The sequence below is a fragment of the Labeo rohita genome, chromosome 16 (genome assembly GCF_022985175.1).
Source record: "Labeo rohita strain BAU-BD-2019 chromosome 16, IGBB_LRoh.1.0, whole genome shotgun sequence".
NCBI classification, from domain to species: domain Eukaryota; kingdom Metazoa; phylum Chordata; class Actinopteri; order Cypriniformes; family Cyprinidae; genus Labeo; species Labeo rohita.
In genome coordinates, this window is record NC_066884.1 from 16,741,195 (window position 1) to 16,762,840 (window position 21,646).

Consider the following 21,646-nt stretch of genomic DNA (forward strand, 5'->3'; position numbering starts at 1 on the left):
ACAAATAATTTACTCACCCCCTTGTCATCCAAGATGTTCACGTCTTTCTGTCTTCAGTCACGAAGAAATGATGGTTTTTGAGGAAAGCATTTCAGGATTTTTCTTCATATAATGGACTTCAATGGTGCCCCCGATTTTGAACTTCCAAAATGTAGTTTAAATGCAGCTTCAAAGGGCTCTAAACGATCCCAGCCGATGAAGAAGGGTCTTATCTAGTGAAACGATCAGTCATTTTTTTCGAAAAATAAAAAAATTTGTATACTTTTAAGCACAAAAGCTCACTCAGCACAGGCTCTGGGATGCGCGTCCACGGGTCGTTCTTGAACGATTCTTTCATTTTGAATGAATCTTTAATGTGACTGGCGAAGAACGAGTCGTCTTGGGGAGTGATTCGTTCAGTTGCGCATCCGCAACATCCTATTAGGTTCTGTACTGGAATTAGTTCACCTGTTTCAAGTCTTCGGGTTTTTCGAGTCGTTCGTTCACCTTATGGGGCTGACATGTGATGCTGATTTTGCTAAAATGTACAAAATGACTAGTTCATTTTGCTGAACGAGACTCAAAGGTCCGAGTCGGTAAAAAGATCCAAACCTCCCATCACTACTACGAATCACATCTAAGTTCATAGTCTGTGTACTACGGCTCAAAAAGGTAGAGTATGGCGGAAAACATCTTATTTTCTCCTACAATTTTAGAATCGTCGAATACGTTGTACCTTTTTGTTTGTAAACAGCGTTTGACTTACTTGCACTTTCTTAGTCTTTGCGCATTTGCATTGTAAACACTGGGTCTGTAGATCCGCCTACGTTCTGTGTGACCTTTCGACGTGATTCAATAGTACGTCATGAATGCGCGTCCCAGAGCCTGTGCTACACAAGCTTTTATGCTTAAAAAGTATACAAATTTTTATTTTTCGAAAAAAAAAAAAAGACAGATCATTTCACTAGATATGACCCTTCTTCCTCGGCTGGGATCGTTTAGAGTCCTTTGAAGCTGCATTTAAACTACATTTCGGAAGTTCACTCAGGGGCACAATTGAAGTCCATTATATGAAGAAAAATCCAGAAATGCTTTCCTCAAAAACCATTTCTTTACGACTTTAATGAGGACACATCATCTACTTATATTGTTTTGATAGAAAGCTAATTATTACTACCAATCAGACCTATGCATTATATATAATTATACTTTTTACAATTTTACTATACATACATGCATGCATATTAACCATTTGTAAATGCAATAATCTAACAATCTGAATACAATTTAACATTTACTGGGCTGTACAATCTAGTTAGAATCTGGGGAACTCCATGAGTCAATACATTCTGGAGAAACGAAAAAAAAAAAAAAAATCAATTTCTCAGTAAGGGACTTTCAGGATTGAAGGATCAGATCAATGATCGAAATAAAAGACAAGCTGTTTTAACTTAACCAAGCAAACCCAAGCATAATTGCATGAATAAATTGCGAGAGGGTCCCATCATAGTGAAGCTTGATTTAGTGAGTGAGATTCAGATGAGACACATGAGAATTCTGCATAAGATAATTACAGCGAATACAACAAAGACGGCTTGTGTGCATGTGAAAAGATTTGTGGTCTCAGGAAACCTCCAGTTAACTTTTAACCTGTCAGGATCAATCTTATCTGTCAGCGTTTTCTGAAGGGTTATTCATTGTTTCGTTGCAGGACTGTCTGAAGCACGGCTTCATTCCCTCCGCTCTCTCTGGGAATTCCCCTCTCCCTCTCCCTCTTCCACTCCAAATGATACACACATGCTGTGAACTGCTGACTCCCTCTCTGAATCTATGACATCACTGCTTCACTACAGGGCATGTGCATTCAGCTCTTATGCACAGTTAAGACTGACAGGAGCTGCCTGGCAGGTCACAAGGTGAAAATTTGGTCATAAATGAAATGTTCAAGCAACATACTATACATGAGAGTGCTGTCCAGTCACCTTTTAGCCTGACATTGAGTGTGTGGACAGAAAAATATCATAGTCAGCTATTAAACCCTTTGAAGCTTTTGAATTTCCCGTCTATTAACTAACAGAAAAGGAACAGTTAATTCAAAACAAACCTAAATCCTGTCTGCATTTACTTCAAACCTGTTTGATTTTCTTTCATGGAACACAAAAGGAGAATTTTTGGGTAATGTTCTGGTCATTTTTCCCTTTGCACTTACAAAATAATGGGGAATTAAGCTTTCAAGCTTCAAAAAGGACACAAAGGCACCATAAAAGTTGGTTATTTTCAATTAATCAGTTCACAAAAGTGCTCAGAATGACATGAATCTGACTAACTTAATGCAGGCAAGAAATAACAACTTAAAGGGATAGTTCACCCAAAAATAAAAAATTACCCCATGATTTACTCACCCTCAAGCCATCCTAGGTGTATATGACTTTCTTCTTTCAGACAAATCCAATCAGAGTGGATTTGTCTGAAAGCTCTTCCAAGCTTTATAACAGCAGTGAATGGCTGTTGAGACTTTGAAGCCAAATAAAGTGCATCATTCTATCATAAAAAGTACTCCACACAGCTCTGGGGGGTTAATAAAGGCCTTCTGAAGTGAATTGATGCATTTGTGTAAGAAAAATATCATTTTAAAAATTTATAAACCGTAATCTCTAGCTTCCGCTAAATGTCGTAATTTTTATTTTTGGGTGAACTATCCCTTTAATCTTTGGTTTGTTCCCCACACAAAGCTACCACATGAATTTAGTTTTTAGAATTTATGATTTTTATGCTAATTTTTATGCAATAATTCCAATTTGTGTTTTCTCTCTCTTAAACAAATCACCTTGGCAAAGGTCATATGATACGAACCCAGTGGTACAATTCCCCATTGTCCGCTGACTTACAGCACAAGTTTATAGGTCTAAACCAAAAGGCTTTGTTACGTTTTGTTATATTTTATGTGTCAAGGATCTTTAGAAGGAACATAAAATATAAACTACATAGCCCTGCACTTTTCTGGCTCTATGCACTTTTTTCACTCTATGAGTATAGCTGTGTTTATGTAAGAGTGTGTGCGCACAGACACCATTCAAGATGCTGCATTGCAGTGGAGGACAGAAAGAGGCAGAGGCAAAGAGAGGGAATGTAGACATAACTACACTAATAGTCTTAAAAAGAGTTTTTAGCTCAATATATGTTACTATATATTTTTTTGCTCGTTTTTAAACATTCATATTTACATCTAAATAAAAACAGAGCCATGTAGAGCCATGAACCATGACTAGACATCACAAAGACATTTAATACTAAACCCATTTCTATCTGCTATAGACGCTAGGGATCATTAACCCCAAGAGCAGAGTCATGTGAGCAGTAATGAAGAGAATAATCAGTCAATACGCCGGATTCTAAACCTTAAGAACGCCTTAGGAAACCATATTATTGATTAATCTGAAAAAACAGTACTAACTGTCAAGGTTATACAGGGTTAAAGTGTGCAAGAGCTGGTTTGTGTGGGAGAGACACGGAGGATATTTCAAAACCCTCTTTCAATTATTTCTCAAAACAGAGAGATGTGAGATTATGTATTCTAATAACAACACTGGATTCATTTTGTACACACAAGTGCCGAAACAAAAGACCTGTACAGAAATTTTCTGAATACATGTACATCCCTAATATACATTTTTCAAAAATGTTTTATATCTAAAATATGCTGCACAGAGGACTAAAACTTATGATGATCTTGAAAACTACGAGTGTATTTATTGCATAAATAAATTTGTTAGAATAACCAAGTTTAAACAAAATAAGAAGCAAACCAGTTTAAAAAAATATGCATCATAAAATTCAGAATTTTTCAGTGTTTAAGTGCTATAAATAAGACCCCAGTGTATCTACCAACCTAAAAAACATGTAAAAAGACTGCCCAGTAACTTTGTTTTGGTAAGCCTTTTTCTGCAAGCTTGTGAAAAAACGAGTGCATCAGATTTTGCTCCCCCCGTGACGTAGAAAGGAGATCTTATAATATTATGGTGCGGTCATTTTGTTTTCGCAAGTGACAATGGTGTAGCAGTTCTAAAGCCATGACAAAAGTTAAAGTAGAACAAAACTGTTCTGTCGTTGGCTGCACAGATGAGCACAGAACACTATTTAAGAGTCCCAGCCTCAGAGGAGACACACACATCTAATAATAAACATGCAATTTCTTTCCCAGCTGTTTACTTTTGTGGACATAACTGACTGTTTTTATAACTCGTGTGTTTTTAACATTAACTTGTGTGTATATGACAGTTTAAGCGCAATAAAACATGAAAGAGCACTTAGTTTAGTACTCACATGCCATGTGACAGCCACTTTCTATGTGCGTGCTTCGGATGTGTGCGCTCAGAAAACCCTATATCAGAAGTTTAAACTAATATGGTTTAAAATGCAAGATTTCAGCACGATGATAACCAAAACCAAACAAATGTTTTTTTGTCAGAGTATCTGAGGCAGGGTTGCCAGGTTTCCACATCAAAACCCACTTAGCTGCTATTCAAAACTATGCCCAATTGCATTCCGGGGGGTAAAATACACATTTTTTTGGTGGGATTTCCCTGGTAAGCATTTCAGGAGCTAAATATTATGTCATTGGGGTCGCTTCAACCTGCGGACTAGGGGTGTAAGAAAATATTGATACACGTGAGTATCGCAATATTTTGTTTGGCGATACTGTATCGATTCTCAAAATCGATATTTAAAAAAATAGTAATTCAAGATTCATGGCAGATGCTTCATTTTGAGTTTGTATCCCGACTGCTAGATGGCAGTCTTCTTATCTCTGAACTTAAACAGTGACAGGAAATATTAGCGTAAAGGCACGCCAATAATGTTATTGTTAATATAGTTCGCTGCTAGTAATGGAGGATGATAGAATAGTTCCTGTTCCCGCCTTGGTGTACAAAGTTGAAGCGTGGAGTCATTTCGGCTTGACCATGGCGCGGGCGCCACCTCGGCTGCACAGGCCACGGGGTGCTTCTGCTGGGTGGAGGGGTGGCGGGTGCACGGCGGCTCGCTGCTTGCCGCATCCTGTGTGAAACGGTCTTTGCGGTGGGCAGTGTGGTAGCTTTCTTTGGCTTTCTCTGCTTTCTCTCGTGGTGGGGGCGTTTTGTGCAGCTGCCGATTCCATGCGGAACATAAATACAAACTGAAATCTTGCTTAAAGGGGTCATCGGATGCAAAGTTCACTTTTTCATGTTGTTTGAACATTAATGTGTGTTGGCAGTGTATGTACAAATATCGTATCGCCAGATTCTTGGCAATACACAGCCCTACTGCGGACATGAAAAACAAAAGCTTGTAACGGTGTTAAAGTAGCCCAATTCCGCAGACTTGGCGACACTAATCTGAGGTACGAGCTGTAAAGGCACAGTCCTGTTCTGGAAAAGGGGGCGGGGAACAGCAGCTCATTTGCATTTAAAGATACATGCACGAAAACACTGTGTTTATGCTTCCACTAAAAATAGCCATTTTCAAAATGCTAATAAATGATCTGTGGGGTGTTCTGAGCTGAAACTTCACAGACACATTCTAGGGACACTTGATACTTACATTACATATTATTGTTAAAAAAGAACATAATAGGTCTCCTCTAAAACTGTTTTGTATGCAGGAGGTTGAGTGCTGAAGCATAATTATAATGTATGCTTAGAAAGAGTCATCTTATGGAATCTGTTCGCACCAAAATCAACCCAACTGTCATTTGGTAACTTTCTAGGCCACAATTTGGGCAGGCTAACAGGTACCTACTGCCTCTTCAAAATCACAGTGCTAGACACAGTCAACAACAGGAATACTGACAATAACACTAAAATAATATGTGCCAGCAGTCAACAATGATATTAAAAGGTGGTTTCACTGGGACGTCACACTCTTCCTGATTACAAGCTTTTGAAAGAAAGCCAAATAACCAAACCCTAACCACAATCCTCAGAGAGTGTCTTGTTTTTCAAACATTTTAGTTCTGAAAGACCATGATAAGACCAGTCATCTAATGCAATAAAACTAATTTTCAGCCAATTTTTACATTAACAAGAGTAACTTACTCTGTCACAACAAGGACAGTTTGATTATCTATCTTGATTATGAACACTGGGAAATTTGTTTCCCTTTACAGGGACCATCCCACTAAAGAACAACTTGTTCTATATTGGCAAAGAACAGTTCCAGAAACAGTACTTAAATATTAACTGTTCCAAAATGCTTCTTTAATGACTATTTTACATGTCTAAAAGCAAAACTTTCTAATACATTTCTTTTTTAGATTTACACATTCTAAAACATAAAACAAGCTTGTCTTTCCGTTTTGTGGAAAAATGACTTATCCAGATGTGCAGCAGACTGGCTGTCTCTCTCTCTCTTTCTCCCTCTATAAAAGGAGACACACAGGCCATGTGTGTGTGAATGAAAAAGAGTTCATGCTCATTCAGTACGTCCAGGCTCTGCTTAAAGTTAAAAGACTGCTGTTGTGTGGAGGATTATCATGTTTCACAGGCACGAAAACAGACGATTCAGCCCATAAAATTCTAATCAGATTTAAAAGTATTTCCTTCAGAGGATTTGTTTTTTCTTGGGGTTCTACCTTTCTTCAAAACACCTTCACAACTAAAACAAAGCAATGTTTCAAACATCATGTTTCAATAGATAGTTTGCTTGTCAAGTGATTTTGATGGCTATTTAATGACTTCCTAAGGTCTTGCCAATCAAACATAACCATATACGTCAGTAAAACATCACAATTTTCTAAAATAAACAAACAGAACGGCTCAGAAAACAGGCCTAGCGCTATTAACACAACCACACCTAAACTAAGCCGCTCTTTCAATACTTTTTATCTCTGTATTTATGACAGTTTTGAGATGTAAATCTCTCCAAGCCTCTTTAGGATACAGATTAACAAGGCACATTTAGAGTGACATAAGAGTCTACTATCTCTGTTTGTAAGATAATGCATGTGAGAGAGGAGAAAGAGAGAGAAAGAGCTGCCTGACCGGCCTACCCATGGGAGATAGTCTGGTTTGGGTAATCAGAGATGAGAAAATGTCTGAGAGAGAGTGTTCACTGAAAACATGACCACATAAAAAATTAAGCACAACAGGGGTCTCCCATGTGCTTAAAATGCTTTGAAATGCTAGCGGGGAAACAAACAGACACAACCTTTTATTTCCGCACTACAAGCAAAATCCAAAAATACAGAGCGTATACCACAGAAAACCCCATTACTGATAATTAACGAGTGGGAAACACCAGACTTATTCTCTTTGTCAACTTTTATGAGTCTCTCAAGCTCTAAAACAAAGCTGGTTTTCTAATACCCATTGTTCTTAGCCCCTGTGCATTATGGCAGGAAACTATTAAGGAGTCCATTTAGTCTGTTTTTGGATGCGTGTGCGACAAGAAGCAACTGCTTACAGTAAATATCTGACTGTTGGCATAAGCAACATGGGGTATATTGGCAATATGGAGGTCATTTAAACATACAAATAGAAAAAAATGTTTGCAGTGTGTACTTGTTTGTACTTTGTGTAAGCAGTGAGTATATTATTATCTGAATGTTTTAAACATCAATGCAATCTCATTTGTTTTCAATTAGAACTCTAAATCTGGATTCTTTCCTTCACTCGATGCATCACATCGAGTTACACAATGTTATGCATAACCTTAGCCAAAATCATTATTAAGATGCACAAGGCATGCTGACTAGCTTTGGGCAGTACCATGAAGATGCTTGTATAGATTATATACGCACACCACCAAAAATTGTTATGCTGTTATACTTAACAAAGCTGCATTTATTTGATTGAAAATACAGCAAAAATACTGTAATATTGTGAAATATTATTCATTTAAAAACTTCTACTTGAATATATTTTAAAATGTAATTTATTCCTGTGATGGCATCATTACTCCAGTCTTCATTGTCAAATTAACTTTCAGAAATCTTTCTAATATGCTAATTTGGTGATCAAGAAACATTTCTTATTATTTATTACCACTACTGAAAACAGTTCTGGGAGTTAATATTTTTAAATTTTGTAGAAATTGATGTTTTTTTCCCCTCCAGGAATCTTTGTTGAATAGTAAGTTCAAAAGAACTGAATTTAAAGGGGTCATCGGATGATATGATTCTTTAGGGTCTTAATGAAAAGTCTATAATATACTTTGGTTAAAAATTCTCAGTAGTAGTATAAAACAACACCCTTTTACCTTTTCAAAATCGGCTCTGCAAAAATCATCCCATTCTGGTTAAGGTTGCTTTAAATGCAAATGAGCTCTGCTCGCCCCGCCCCTCTCTTCTCTCTGTGGAGTGACGAGCCGGTTTACTTTAGCCGCATTTAGCTACGTTTAGCCGCTAAACTTGGTAACTAGCACATAATTAGGAAAGGCGATCGCAAAGATTCATAAAAAAAACCCTTATACTCACTTCCGCCGTAAGTGAAGTTGGATCACGAATGATTCGTGCGAACATAGACAGATATATGTAGATCGGGAGGCGCATTCCCTTCACAAACAAATGTAATCCACTGCATCTTCAGCGGATCAGATGTCAGGAGTAAATGATGACCACAACGTTCATTATTACATCCAGCAACACAACACCTCAATCGTTCAATCTGAAATATTCTTGTCTAACTTACATCCCTGCTCCGGCATCGAAACATGGAGGTTGGACTGTTACAACTAATCGGAGGTAAGATGCTCAATCAACTATCATGGGAGCAGCCTCTGTTGGTTTGACAGGCATCTGAGAATGGCTCGATTTGAAAAAGGGGATATTATTTTTACAGATTAATTAAAAACCACTGCATGGATTTTTATCATTATAGGGTAGATTTGTACATACACTGCCAACACACATTAATGTTCAAACAACATGTAAAAGTGAACTTAGCATCCGATGACCCCTTTAAAACTGAAATTGTTTGTAGCATTTTAAGTGTCTTTACTGCCACTTTTGATCAATTTATTGTATATCTGCTGACAGTGCTGGGCAGTAACTGACTACATGTAATCTGAATTACGTAATCAGATTCCAAAAATGAATTACTTGTAATTAGATTATATTACATTCCAAAATACTCGTAGTCAGGCTACATTTTTTTTTAATTAATTGTGTAATTACATACACTACCAGCCAAAGGTATTGAACAGTAAGATTTTTTTTTTAATTAAGTCTCTTCTGCTCACCAAGCCTGCATTTATTTGATCCGAAGTACAGCAAAAACAGTACAATTTTGCAATATTTTTACTATTTAAAATAACTGTTTTCTATTTGAATATATTTTAAAATGTAAATTATTCCTGTAATCAAAGCTAAATTTTCAGCATTATTACTTCTTATTACATAGTTATTCAGCATCATTAGAGTCTTCTTTAAAAAAAATTACAAATCTTACTGTTCAAAACCTTTTGACTGGTAGTGTATTATTAACACAACAACAATACATTATTCATAATTTATTGATTCTCCCTAATTGTTCTATTTTCTTTCCCACCTTTTATATACATTCAGAATGTCTTCGAGTTTTTGGAAATAGCCAGATGGCTATAATCACACAGAAATCTGAGAGGCTACACAACATTTGACAAAATAAAACAAATAAAACAGCATTAAACAAAAAAATTATTTCCTCTTTTAAAATAAGTTTTATGTTTTAATTAATTACATTTTTACAGTTTTATGATTTAATTGATTATTAATTGTGCATTTCATGTTGTTAATAACACCAAATGGAATATATTTTCTTTGTATTTTTATATTAATACGGCACAGGTTATCCAATTTACATCAACGTGATAAACGTTAGGTTAAAAGTAATCTAAAAGTAGTCTGATTATATTACCTAAAATGCATAATGTAATGGATTATGTTATAACTACAATTTTGCCATGTCATCTGGAATCAGTAACAGACTGCTGAATAGACGTATTAAAAAAAAAAAAAAAAAAACACACACACACACACAGACGCCCTTACTGACTCCAAACTTTTGAACAATAGTGTGCACATGTACTCTACTATATATTGCACTGCTTTGTCAAAAAGTATCATACAGTCTGTCAGGTCTTTCAGTTAAATAATAAATCATCAAATAATGATGCTAATCATGTTTATAAAGATAGATCAATCCCTTAAATTCTAAATGGCAGCAACAATTAAAAAAAATACTTGCATAAAATAAGCATTTAAAGAATATATTAAATTTGTAGAATTTTGCATAAACTACATTCCCACTAAAGTGAAGATAAAATATATATTATATATAGCCTATAAGATTCAAAGCTGCATGGTAAAACTCACTCCAGGCCTGACTATACTGTGTCAAGGCCTCACACACAGCATTCCCTTTTCAGAACCCAGCGATGAGGAAGTGGCACAGCCCGGACAAAAGGCAGGAAAGCCCGATTTTGCATACTCAAAGCATACAATGTGCCAGTCTACTGTCCTAAAAAAGAGAAAGCAGCAGACCCATCTGTGCTACTGCAGCTCATCAGCAGGAGACGGAAGGGGGAGGAGGACACTCCATCAGGAAAAAGGAGGGGGTTTAAGGGGATTCCTCACATTATAAGCTCAGACATGGAGGATTTAACCAAACTGGCAGTCTATGAGCTCCTAAATCAATCTGCTGTCAAGAGGTAAGCTTTGCCAGCCATATCAATTTAAGCAGGTTTTTTACAACCTGACATTCGTGCTTTACCTAAAAGTATTCAACATGATATCTGGATCACGTGAATTAGTGATACGAAAACAGCTTTATAATTTCCTTCTTCGTCGACCCATTGACATCTTAATGCACAGACACTTAATATTGCATTACATTATACATTAGCAAGATCATTAGACTAAAACAGTCAGAAATAGTCAGAAGCCTCAAGACTGAAATAATCTAATAAACCATCATGGCATAAATAAACAAGGTCCATTTAGCTTTCAAAAAGATCTTAGAAATGAACTAGATGATCATACTAAGCCTTTAAGTTTCTCGGTTTTGAAGTAGAGAAAAATACATTTATTTTTAGGTAAGAAAGTATATTTTAATGTCTAATAATGAATGTTAAATGGATGCTAAATTACAGATATTGTGTCATGCAAAGTAGCAAGTTCTCCTGTTTAATTTGACATAACTTTCACACAAGCGTTTGATATACATGTATAAAAAACGAAATATCATAATGAAATTATAATATATTCTATATATTTTATTGAATTAATTCAAGCACAAAACGCAAAATGACAATAGTAGGGCCGCTTTTGACATGACAGCACCTCTTCGTATTTAACATCAATTTATACCGTTTCTGCAAACCTTGTAGATTTTTCAACTACTGTAAATTGTACCAGATAAATGTGGGAATATTATATCAAAGTTGGAAACAAATAAGCCTCAGAAATACTGAGTAAAGTGGCCTCACCTACAGAAAATGACATACGCGCCAGTCACTTCTTGTGCTCTGGAAGCTGCAATGATGCTTGTTGCAACGACAGGCATCACAAAAATGAGATCCAATTTCAAACAGATGGCTTGAGAGTTACAAAACACCAGATGAATCGAATCACGAAGCTTTAACAAAGTTTGCGTTGTTAAAACAATAATAAATTGAAAACTGTTTAATTATACGACATGCATTCGCTTTATGGTCGTTAGATACTTTGCGTTATTATATGCTAAGATTGCTAACAGTTAGCACAGGGAATGCCATCCAGAAAGTCAAAGCAAAGCTTCCAAATCTCTATCAGGATCTTTATAAATCACATGAGTGATGTATTGGTGGGTGTAAACTGCGTGTCTCGTACCTTTGGCATAGCTGCTCTCCTGCAGTGTTTTCGCGGCCGCCGTCCATAAATCGCATCCCAGCAGGCAGAGCACAATCACGGCAGACCTGCTGCTGCTGTCCGCCCCTCGCATTATTGCTGCTCACGGTTACAAGGATTTTGCTTAACAATGCGGCTTTTCTATGCGGCGGCAGGAGTATCTAGAGAGTCGTAGCAGCTGAGGTTCCCTGCCATAATTTGGTGTTTTCGCAAATTTGCTCATATCATTGAACACCGATGGGCGATTAGAAAAACCCTCCGCTCAGCATCTCCAGGTTGCCGCTGTTTTTCCCCCCCGAGTCGACACTCGAAACAACGACAGAACGCGAGTCAACTCCACCAGTTTAACCATTTCATTGCCAGTGACAGATGGTGCTGGTCTGTCGTCCTACAGAAAGAAGGATTAGACCTCCATCTGCTGTCCAGTACTGTCAATTACCTTACAACAGTGGCTGTTTTTTTTTTCTTTTTAACCCGAAGACCGCATTCCAACTTGGAATTTCTCAAGTGCTTGTTTTCCAACTTTTCATTAAAGAAAACTGGGTGTGGGGATGTATTAATTCCACAATGCATTCTATATTTTTAAAACCAGAAATTTCAGTAACATATTTAAAAAAAAAAAAAAAGAAATTTCAAAAACTGCAATAATTAATTATATATTACATTTTTTTAATTAATTTTCTATTTAGTAAAAAATAATTTGTATATTATTCCAAATATAATATTGAGTAATTACAACATGATTATTGCCGAATATGTAAAATACATCTTAAATAGATCCAATTTTTTGAAATAATGTTCTTCTGAATATAATATTCATATAACAAATAAACACTAAATCCAATTATTTGTATACAGTGCCCTGTGAAAGTATTCACGTTTTATTTTGCCACATCAATCCAAATCATTGCAAATTCATTAAAATAAAAAACCTAAATGATTCAATTGCATAAGTATTCATACCCTTATCTGGGACTGTTGAAATTTAGCTCAGGAGCATTCATATTCCTTGTAGATGCTTCAACACTTTGAGTGAAGTTAACCTGTGGCAGATTCAACTGAATTAATATGATATGGAAAGGCACACACATTTTAGTAAAAGGTCTAACAGCTGAAAATGCATATCAGAGCAAAAACCAAGCCATGAGGTCAAAAGAACTGCGTGTAGAGCTCAGAAACATGATTACATCAAGCCATACATCTGGGGATGAGTTAAGAAAAAATTCTGCTGCATTGAAGGTTCACAGAAACATAGTCTTCATTACCCTTAATGCTAAAAGTTTGAAACAACCAGGATCCTTCCTAGAGCTGGCCTCCTGGTCAAACTGAGCAAACGCTGGTTAGGAGAAGGACCTTGGTTAGAGTGGTGACCAAGAACCTGATGGTCACTCTAGTTGAGTTCCATTATCATATATGGAGATGGGAGAAACCTACAGATGGACAAATGTCACTGCAACACTCCACCGATCTGGGCTTCATAGCGGTGTGGCCAAACTCAATCCTCTCTTCTGTGAATACACATGAAAACACACTTGGAATTTGCAAAAAAAAAGCACCTAAAGGATCCTCAGACTGTGGGGAACAAGATTTTCTGTTCTGGTGAACCTCAATTCCAAGGATCATGTGTGGAGGAAACCAGGCACATAGTAATGTATGGAGGTAGCAGCCTCATGCTGTGGGGCTGTTTTTCAGTGGCAGAGACTAGACTCGTCAGAGTAGAAGGAAAGCTCAGTGCACCAAAATATTGAGAAAGCCTTAATTAAAACCCAGTCCAGAGCATTCAGAACCTCAGACTGGGCAAAAGGTTCACCTTCCAACAGGACAATGACCCTAAGCACACAGCAAGAGTGGCTTATAGACAACTTTGTGAATGTCTTTGATTGGCCCAGCCACAGCCTGGGCTTGAACCCAATCAAATATTTCTGGAGAAGCCTGAAAATGTGTGTCTGCCCCCATCCACTGTTTTTGCTTTGTCATTATGGTGTCTGAAATGTAGAATGATATGGGGAAAAAAGTAATTTAAAGCAGTTTTTAAAAGTAATTTTAAGCAGCATCTTACTAATATGCAAACAAGAGAGACAGAGACAAGGTGCATTCAAAAATGATAAAGATTTATCACGGTGAACTTTTTATACTAGTAATGACACAATTAATTTGTATAACTATTTTCTGATGCAACCCTTTTATTTAGAGAGCTTGACCACAGGCAAAATCCTCAGAGGAGCGACGCTACACAGACTGCAGAAGAATGGAAAAACCTTCTCCATGTAATGGGTTGTGAATGTGTGATAGTGTGTTTTGCTTATAGTATCTGAGAATGAAAGCTGTCCTTTATCTAAATCAAGTTTCACTCTCACTCGCTTTGGTTTCTCACACCCAAGGAAAGGGATGCGTGACTCCTGAGGAGCCTTCAAACTGAGTTTGTCACCATCATAACCAACGCACCAGACCTCGCTGGGCAAGCTGTCAGTTCCTTTTCTCTTCACAGACTCTGTAGTGACACCCAGCATCCAGAAAGTGCTGTCTCCCACGTCCACATCCCAAATGTGTGTCCCTGAAGAATAGCCCACGGAGCCCAGAACACAGTGACACCTATCAAACCTCTCTGGGTTATCAGGAAGCTGATTCTTCTGCACACCAACTATGTCTTCCTCCTCTTGCTCATCTCGGTCCCTCACACATGTCAGATCTTCAGACAGTATAAGTTGAGAGTTAGCAGTGTTTGGGTCGAGCACCACAGGAGCTGAAATCAAAGAATATTGCTAAGATGTTGCATTCAGATGGTGCCTTTAGAATGAGAGTCCAAACAGCTGATAAAAAAAAAAACTCACATGTATTCCACACAACTCAAGTCCAAAGCTGCCAGTTTGTAATAAACAAATCCACCATTAAAGTATTCTAACTTTAAACCATCACTGGCCAAAATAACTCCATAATAATGCTTCTTTCAGTAAAGAAGTCCATCTCCTGTTGTCCTCTCACATCAAAATCCATCAACATATTTGTTTAGAATTGTTCTGGACTGTTCATGCTTATAAATGGTGCTTGATCTGTGCACATTTCTTTCTCGATTCAGACAAGATACCCTCATATTTAAGATGAAAGCAACATTTTGATGTTTAAAACGTTTTGATGCATTTATTAGAAACATGCTTTTCATCTCACAAGATGTTAATCATCAGTGGACTGGAGTTGAGTAGATTACTTGTGGACTTTTGTGATGCTTTTATCAGCTATTTGAACTCTCATTATGATGGCACCCATTCATGAGCAAGTGATGTAATTCTAAATTTCACCAAATCTTTTTCTCTTGGATGGCCTTGGATAGCAAAGTTTAATTTGGGGGGCAGCTGTTGCATTTAAAAAATATGATTTTTGAGAATAACGATTAAGATCCACATGTTTTCAATGTTTACGCCACATGACAAATCATTAAATTTAAATTATTTAAAAAAAAAGTTTTTCAAAATCATGAAAACAACATGAATACTAAGAATATATCTCTAAATTGATGTGTTTTAAACTATAGTGTTGTTGTCAGCTTAAAGGCTTTATACTCTGCATGAAAATGTGTCTGGATATTTCATAAATCAACTCACTGTAACTGATGGACTGTCTTATTTTCATCCACACTCTGAACTTCAAATTGCCCAGGTATTGTGCAGTATCAATAAGCCCTCCTTGAACTGGTTCTATTTCTTGGTTCATGTTCTGGGCTCTAGAAGAACATTCAGAAGTCAGCAATGCTGCTTAACTTCAGTACTGAAAAAGCGGAAAAGAAGAAAACCTGCTCACCTCTCCAACATGTCCTTGAAGCTCTGTTGAAAATGTAGGAAATATGAAGTCAATGAAGACATACAGCAGCATACATCATTTAGTTGATTGCAGAAAAAAACGACCGGTTTTAAAACCGAAATATGTAAAGTCTTTTCATGCTTTTACTCTTTTTCATAGGTTGTTGTCTTGCTGTACCAGTTAAAATTATACAGAATTAAAAAAGACAGAGTAGAGGAAAGAACAAAGGGCTAACCTGAAGAAACTGGACCTCCCCACTATCCAATTTATCTCTCAGTTCTTTGATAGTTTTTGGCAAAGATAATTTTTCTTCCTTCATCTTCTCAATTTTCTTTTGTATGAGCTTTGTTTTTAGTTCACTTTCGTTCCTCAGCGCAGCAAGCATGGCCCTTTCTTCATCATATAAAAGCTGGTGAAGATGCTTAAAGTCCTTTTTGATGATGCTCACTGTGTGACGAATCTGGTGCTGAGCACCAGACACACACACAAAAAAATGTTATATGATGTCATATTATTCTCATGAAAAATAAAAATAACTCGTAAATCAAACTCATCTTCCTTACACGTATGTGCTCTGCCTGGCGATGGCATTCAAATTTGGCATGTTCTAGAAACTTCATTTTTCTAGTCAAGAGATCAAGCTCACGGCGAAAAACTGTCTAAAATTAAGACATATATTGAATAGAATATTACTTGCGCAAAAACTGATTAAGGTCAGTGAACCCCCGCCCCCCATCCCACCCCAGGACGTACCTTACGTTCCTCGGCGATCTCATTGACAGGGCGGCACGAGTGGGTTCTGTGTTGCTGTGATTCTCTGCAAACCACACACATGAGCTCTTCATCATGCAGACAGAACAGACTCAGTCTCTCCCGGTGAATCTCGCACTGCTCCTCTAAAGGGCCCCGGTGATCCAGAAAAGCTTGACTCAAGTTTTTCAGAGCCAAGTTTACCGGAGGGTTCCTGGTGGCGGATCTTTTTCGGCACAGCGGGCATTCTCTTGAATCTTTGATCGTCCAGTACCGTTGAATACAGTCTCTACACACACTGTGGCCACACTGGAGCAACACGGGATCACTGAAAATATCACAGCAAACAGGACACGTAAAATCCTCTTCAGAGAAGGGACGTTTCGACGCCATTTCTACCTGCTCAGTCCCCCACTGAGCTCAAAGCGCTTAACTGCGCTAGCCAATGCAGCGGTTTCGTTATAAAATCACCTACACCTTTCTAACTTTCGCTTTCGTTTTCTTCTAAAGTGTGACTAATTTCGGATGCACTCTACACTTTCGTTTTAAATTATTTCTGATATTCACTTTGAGAGTTTGGCGTGTCATTACTTGACATTAAAGTTAATCCTTTTAAAAGTCCCAATTTTTTTCCAGACATGAAAACATCCAGATAATGTGTCATTAGTAACTCTTGCAAATAAACAATAATTTTTTATTTATTTATTTTTGAGTGTGAAAAATAGTTTTAATTGTGTGTGGGTTAATGTGTATGCTGAATTAACATATAACAGGCATTAATATATGAAGAGTTCAGAGGCAAAACCAGCTAAAAGCCATCTCGGTCAAAAATGAGATAATGATAGTGAGTGAATGCTCCTGACACATATTATACATCCATCAAAAACTTTTACTTCAAACTCGCTAAATTGCAGCCTCAGCCCAATCAGAAGTACCAGTACTTACATAGAAACCTACAAAGTAGCCAGAAAGAAATATTCATTTTAAAGAAGAACGTCAGATGGATTTAGCTGGTTTTGCATCTGAACTCTTCATTTATATATATCTCAGTACAGCTATTTTAAACTGTTTGATCACATTCTTCTAGGGTTACTGTTATACACAGAAAACCCTTATACAACAGGAATACTGAGATAAAAAATAAAATAAATAAAAAATACAACCATCAGCATTTTTCAAAATTGTTAGGCTACTTTATTGTATATTTTAAAATTTTTATATGAATGCTACCAGTATTACAGCAATATTGTAACTTATTTGTAACATTTGAACTTTAAATTTAGTGCAATATTTTGTCATTGCAATATTTTAGTGCAGCCTTCACGTACAACTGCAATTGGATTTATATGTATACCTAAATTCACTTTTATCCCACTGATCACAATTGTGACCATCAACATGGTTACTTATTCTATGACAACCCTCAAAAAACCTGAATAATTGTGAATTCATATATTAATGCTACATTGTAAAAAACAATTTGTTGTCAACTTAAAATAATTTGTAGCCTGGCTGCCTTAAAATTTTAAGTTCAGTCAACTCAAAAAAAGTTTATTCAACTTGAAATGTTAAGTGACAACTTAGATATTTGAGTTGGAGCAACTTAAAAATTTAAGGCAGCTGGGTTACCCATCTGTTAATTTTAGCAAACACAGATATGTAAGTTGTTACTTAGTACAACTTCACATTTCAAGTTGACTAAACTAATTTTAGTTGACTGAACTTAAAATTTTAAGGCAGCAGGGTAACAAATTATTTTAAGCTGACTCAACAAATTGTGTTTTGTTTTTTAACAGTGTAGTCACTTTAAAGATAATGTGTACCAAAAAACTTTTTTCGTATCTACTTTACTACCCTTTTGTTTTGGAGCTTTGATGCAGTCATCATCTCATGGTGCAAACAAGAAATAAACTGCTCTGGTCATGTGACAATTTGCACTAATTAAGTGAAACTGCACATATTTAAGACCCTCAATTTTTCTGTATTTGCAGGAAATGCTCTAAAACATCAGTCAGTAAGATTTTTAGAGCTTTATAAATGAAAACCTTTTGCAGTCACTATTGTGACGGGTGGGGTTAAATGGGTTAAAATAAGTACACAATATGCTCTGAGACAATCACTACTCATTTTTTTTTTTTATCAATAAGCGAAATAAAGAAATACAGCGAGACTTTTTCAAAACAAATACATGGCCTAAAGATTTCACTGCCCATGTCAGTCAGTGATATCTGTCTTCACAACACCAAGTATGAAAACAATACTGTGCTTCATTAAACAAGTAAATGACCCCCGTTAAATAAGGAATTAAATAAGAAATTAAATTCCTTATTAATTTCCATGACCCTACAAAACAACCCATTTGGAGAATGGATGGATGGACTTTAATACATAATGGTAACACTGAATTCTTTGTCACTAATTAGTATTCCAAGATTTTCAAGTAACTATTCAGTGTTGCATCTGGATTATGGTATCGGGTATCTGTTCCTGTTTTCATCAGATATTGCCTATTCTAACAGTTACTAGTAACAATGATAGATGTCGTTCAGGCACTAGCATGCAAACAAGAGAGACGAGGTGCATTAAAAATGATAAAAGATTCATAATGGTGAACTTTATACTAGTAATGATGCACTTTATTTGTATAAAATGTATTCATTCACAATGAAAACCAAATAAATTGATCAAAAGATTCAGCATTATAGAAAAAGCTCTGATACATTTGACATTTTTACAGTTCATTTTTCAAAAAGGAAAAAATTAGAAATTTCAAGAACACTGGGTCAAAGTGTAAGAAGATAAATCCCCAGTCAATTTGCAGTGTTCCTGCCAAAAGCAAAGTAGATAAGAAACACTGCAAACTGACACAAAGACATAATGCCAAACCTACAAAAACTTCTAAACTGACTTTATATCTCGTTTAATTAGAGAGTTTGACCATAGGCAGAATCCTTAAAGGAGAGATGCTGCTCAGATTGCAGAAGAACGGAAAGACCTTCTCCGTGTAATGGGTTGTGAATGTGTGATAATGTGTTTTGCTGGGAGGATCTGAGAATGAAAGCTGTCCTTCATCTAAATCGAGTTTCACTCTCACCCGCTTCGGTTTCTCACACCCAAGGAAAGGGATGCGTGACTCCTGAGGAGCCTTCAAACTGAGTGTGTCACCATCATAACCGATGCACCAGACCTCGCTGGGCAAGCTGTTGGTTCCCTTTCTCTCAACAGACTCTGTAGTGACACCCAACATCCAGAAAGTGCTGTCTCCCACATCCACATCCCAAATGTGTGTCCCTGAGGAATACCCAACAGAGCCCAGAACAAAGTGACACCTATCAAACCTCTCTGGGTTATCAGGAAGCTGATTTCTCTCTTCCTCCTCTTGCTCATCTCTGTCCCTCACACATGTCAGATCTTCAGACAGTATAAGTTGAGAGTTAGCGGTGTTTGGGTCGAGCACCACAGGAGCTGAAAACAGATAATGTCACTAAGATTTTGAATTATAACTGACACATCCAACAAATACTTTCATTGCCTGAATATTTTAGAAATCAACTCACTGTAACTGATAGACTGTCCTATTTTCAACCACACTTTGAACTTCAAATTGCCCAGGTATTTTGCGGTATCAATGAGTCCTCCTTCATCTGTTTGTGGTTTTTGTTCCATGTTCTGGGCTCTGGAAGTACATTCAGAAGTCAGAACTGCTGCTTAACCTCAATACTGAATGGAATAAAAAAGAGCAGAAGAAATCCTGCTCACCTCTCCAACATGTCCTTAAAGCTCTATTGAAAATATAGGAAATGTGAAAAGTTAATTAAGACTGAACAGCATACATTTAATCATTTAGTTGACAGTAGATAAATGACTGGAATATGTAAATTATTTTTCTAGACAATTAAACAAAAACAGAGATGAAGAAGAATAAAGCGCACACCTGAAGGAACTGGATGTCCCCACTATCTAATTTAGCTGTCAGTTCAATGATAGTTTTTGACAGAGATAATATTTCTTCACCCATCTTCTCAATTTTGTCTTTCATGAGCTGTGTTTTCTGGTTCTTTTCCTCAGTAAGTGCAGCAAGCGCGGCTTTTTCTTCATCATACAGAAGCTGGTGAAGATGCTTAAAGTCCTTCTTGATGATATTCTCTGTGTGCCAAAGCTGGTGCTGAACATCAAACACATGTTATACAACGTGACAGAATTCTCTGTAATAATAATAATTCATAAAAATCAGATTCATCCTCCTTACAGATATGTGCTCAACCTGGTGATAGCATTTAGATTTGGCATCTTGTATAATCTTCACTTTTCTAGCCAAGAGATCAAGTTCACGGCGAAAAACTCTCTATAATTAAGACAACGTACATGCATTTGAATATTACATATGCAAAAACTGATTAAGGTCACTAAACATCATCAGGACGTACAGTACCTTACGTTTCTCAGCGATCTCAATGAGTGGACGGCACGGGTGATTTCTGTGTTGCTGTGATTCTCTGCAAACCACACACATGAGCTCTTCATCATGCAGACAGAAGAGACTCAGTCTCTCCCGGTGAACCTCGCACAGCTTTTCTAACGGGCCCCGGTGATCCAGAAAAGTTTGACACAAGTTTTTCAGAGACAAGTTAACGGGAGGGTTGATGGTGGATCTTTTTCGGCACAGCGGGCATTCTCTTGAACCTTTGGTCGTCCAGTACTGTTGGATACAGTCTCTACACACACTGTGGCCACACTGGAGCAACACGGGATCACTGAAAATGTCATAACAAACAGAGCACGTAAAATCTTCTTCGGAAAAGGGACGTTTCGACGCCATTTCTGCCAGCTCAATCACCCACACTCCAGCAGTTCTTCATTGCTCGCAAAAATCACTGTACACTTTCAACGCAACTTTAAACTAGACACACTTTAACTTTCTACAAATAAAATAAATCTTCGAAAGGTGTTTATGAAAGTACCCAAAACACAACCAGTTAAAAGCAAACTCCGCCCTGCAGCCGAATCTCAAGATTTCATTGGTCCATTACAACGCTAAATGCTGTGCTGTGCTTAAAGGCACAATATGAATTTTTATTAAATATCCAAAACCCACTAGAACAGTGTTATATATTTTGTTGACTTCTGTACTGTCCCAAATGTTTCAAAGAATGTTTAAAACTAGAGAATTAAGATTTTTTTTAAAATTGTACATTTGCTTAACAAATACAAATGTGAGAAAACAAATTCCAAGGAAAAAGAGCCAGGGGTTCGGAGACGGCCAAACAATGCATAGCAATTCAA

At 36.9% G+C, this 21,646-nt stretch overlaps 3 protein-coding genes across 4 annotated transcripts in view; all 3 read right to left on the reverse strand.

Annotated features, from left to right (window-relative positions):
- The window catches only part of fam171a1 (family with sequence similarity 171 member A1), a 37,760-nt gene extending 25,618 nt beyond the window's left edge, over nucleotides 1-12,142 (reverse strand). Inside the window, exon 1 of the mRNA XM_051130945.1 lies at nucleotides 11,801-12,142. Coding sequence (XP_050986902.1) covers nucleotides 11,801-11,912 — 112 coding nt within the window. The 5' untranslated portion in view covers nucleotides 11,913-12,142. The remainder of the gene's footprint in view (nucleotides 1-11,800) is intronic.
- Nucleotides 12,143-13,143: 1,001 nt separating this feature from the next.
- Nucleotides 13,144-16,857, reverse strand: LOC127178224 (nuclear factor 7, brain). 2 transcript variants are annotated; one of them, XM_051130953.1, is made up of 6 exons: nucleotides 16,367-16,857; nucleotides 16,177-16,272; nucleotides 15,849-16,079; nucleotides 15,614-15,636; nucleotides 15,418-15,536; nucleotides 13,144-14,561 (listed from the first exon to the last, which is right to left on the reverse strand). In XM_051130953.1, exons 1-6 carry the CDS (start codon nucleotides 16,754-16,756, stop codon nucleotides 14,002-14,004), a joined length of 1,419 nt encoding a protein of 472 aa, XP_050986910.1. In that variant the 5' UTR covers nucleotides 16,757-16,857; the 3' UTR covers nucleotides 13,144-14,001. The 2 variants fall into 2 exon arrangements, with proteins under 2 accessions (XP_050986910.1, XP_050986911.1); XM_051130954.1 differs by lacking the exon at nucleotides 16,177-16,272.
- Nucleotides 16,858-18,578: 1,721 nt separating this feature from the next.
- On the reverse strand, nucleotides 18,579-21,349 carry LOC127178225 (E3 ubiquitin-protein ligase TRIM35). Its single transcript, XM_051130955.1, has 6 exons — nucleotides 20,796-21,349; nucleotides 20,613-20,708; nucleotides 20,298-20,528; nucleotides 20,123-20,145; nucleotides 19,921-20,039; nucleotides 18,579-19,828 (listed from the first exon to the last, which is right to left on the reverse strand). Exons 1-6 carry the CDS (start codon nucleotides 21,180-21,182, stop codon nucleotides 19,284-19,286), a joined length of 1,401 nt encoding a protein of 466 aa, XP_050986912.1. The 5' UTR covers nucleotides 21,183-21,349; the 3' UTR covers nucleotides 18,579-19,283.
- Between the last annotated feature and the right edge of the window lie 297 nt (nucleotides 21,350-21,646).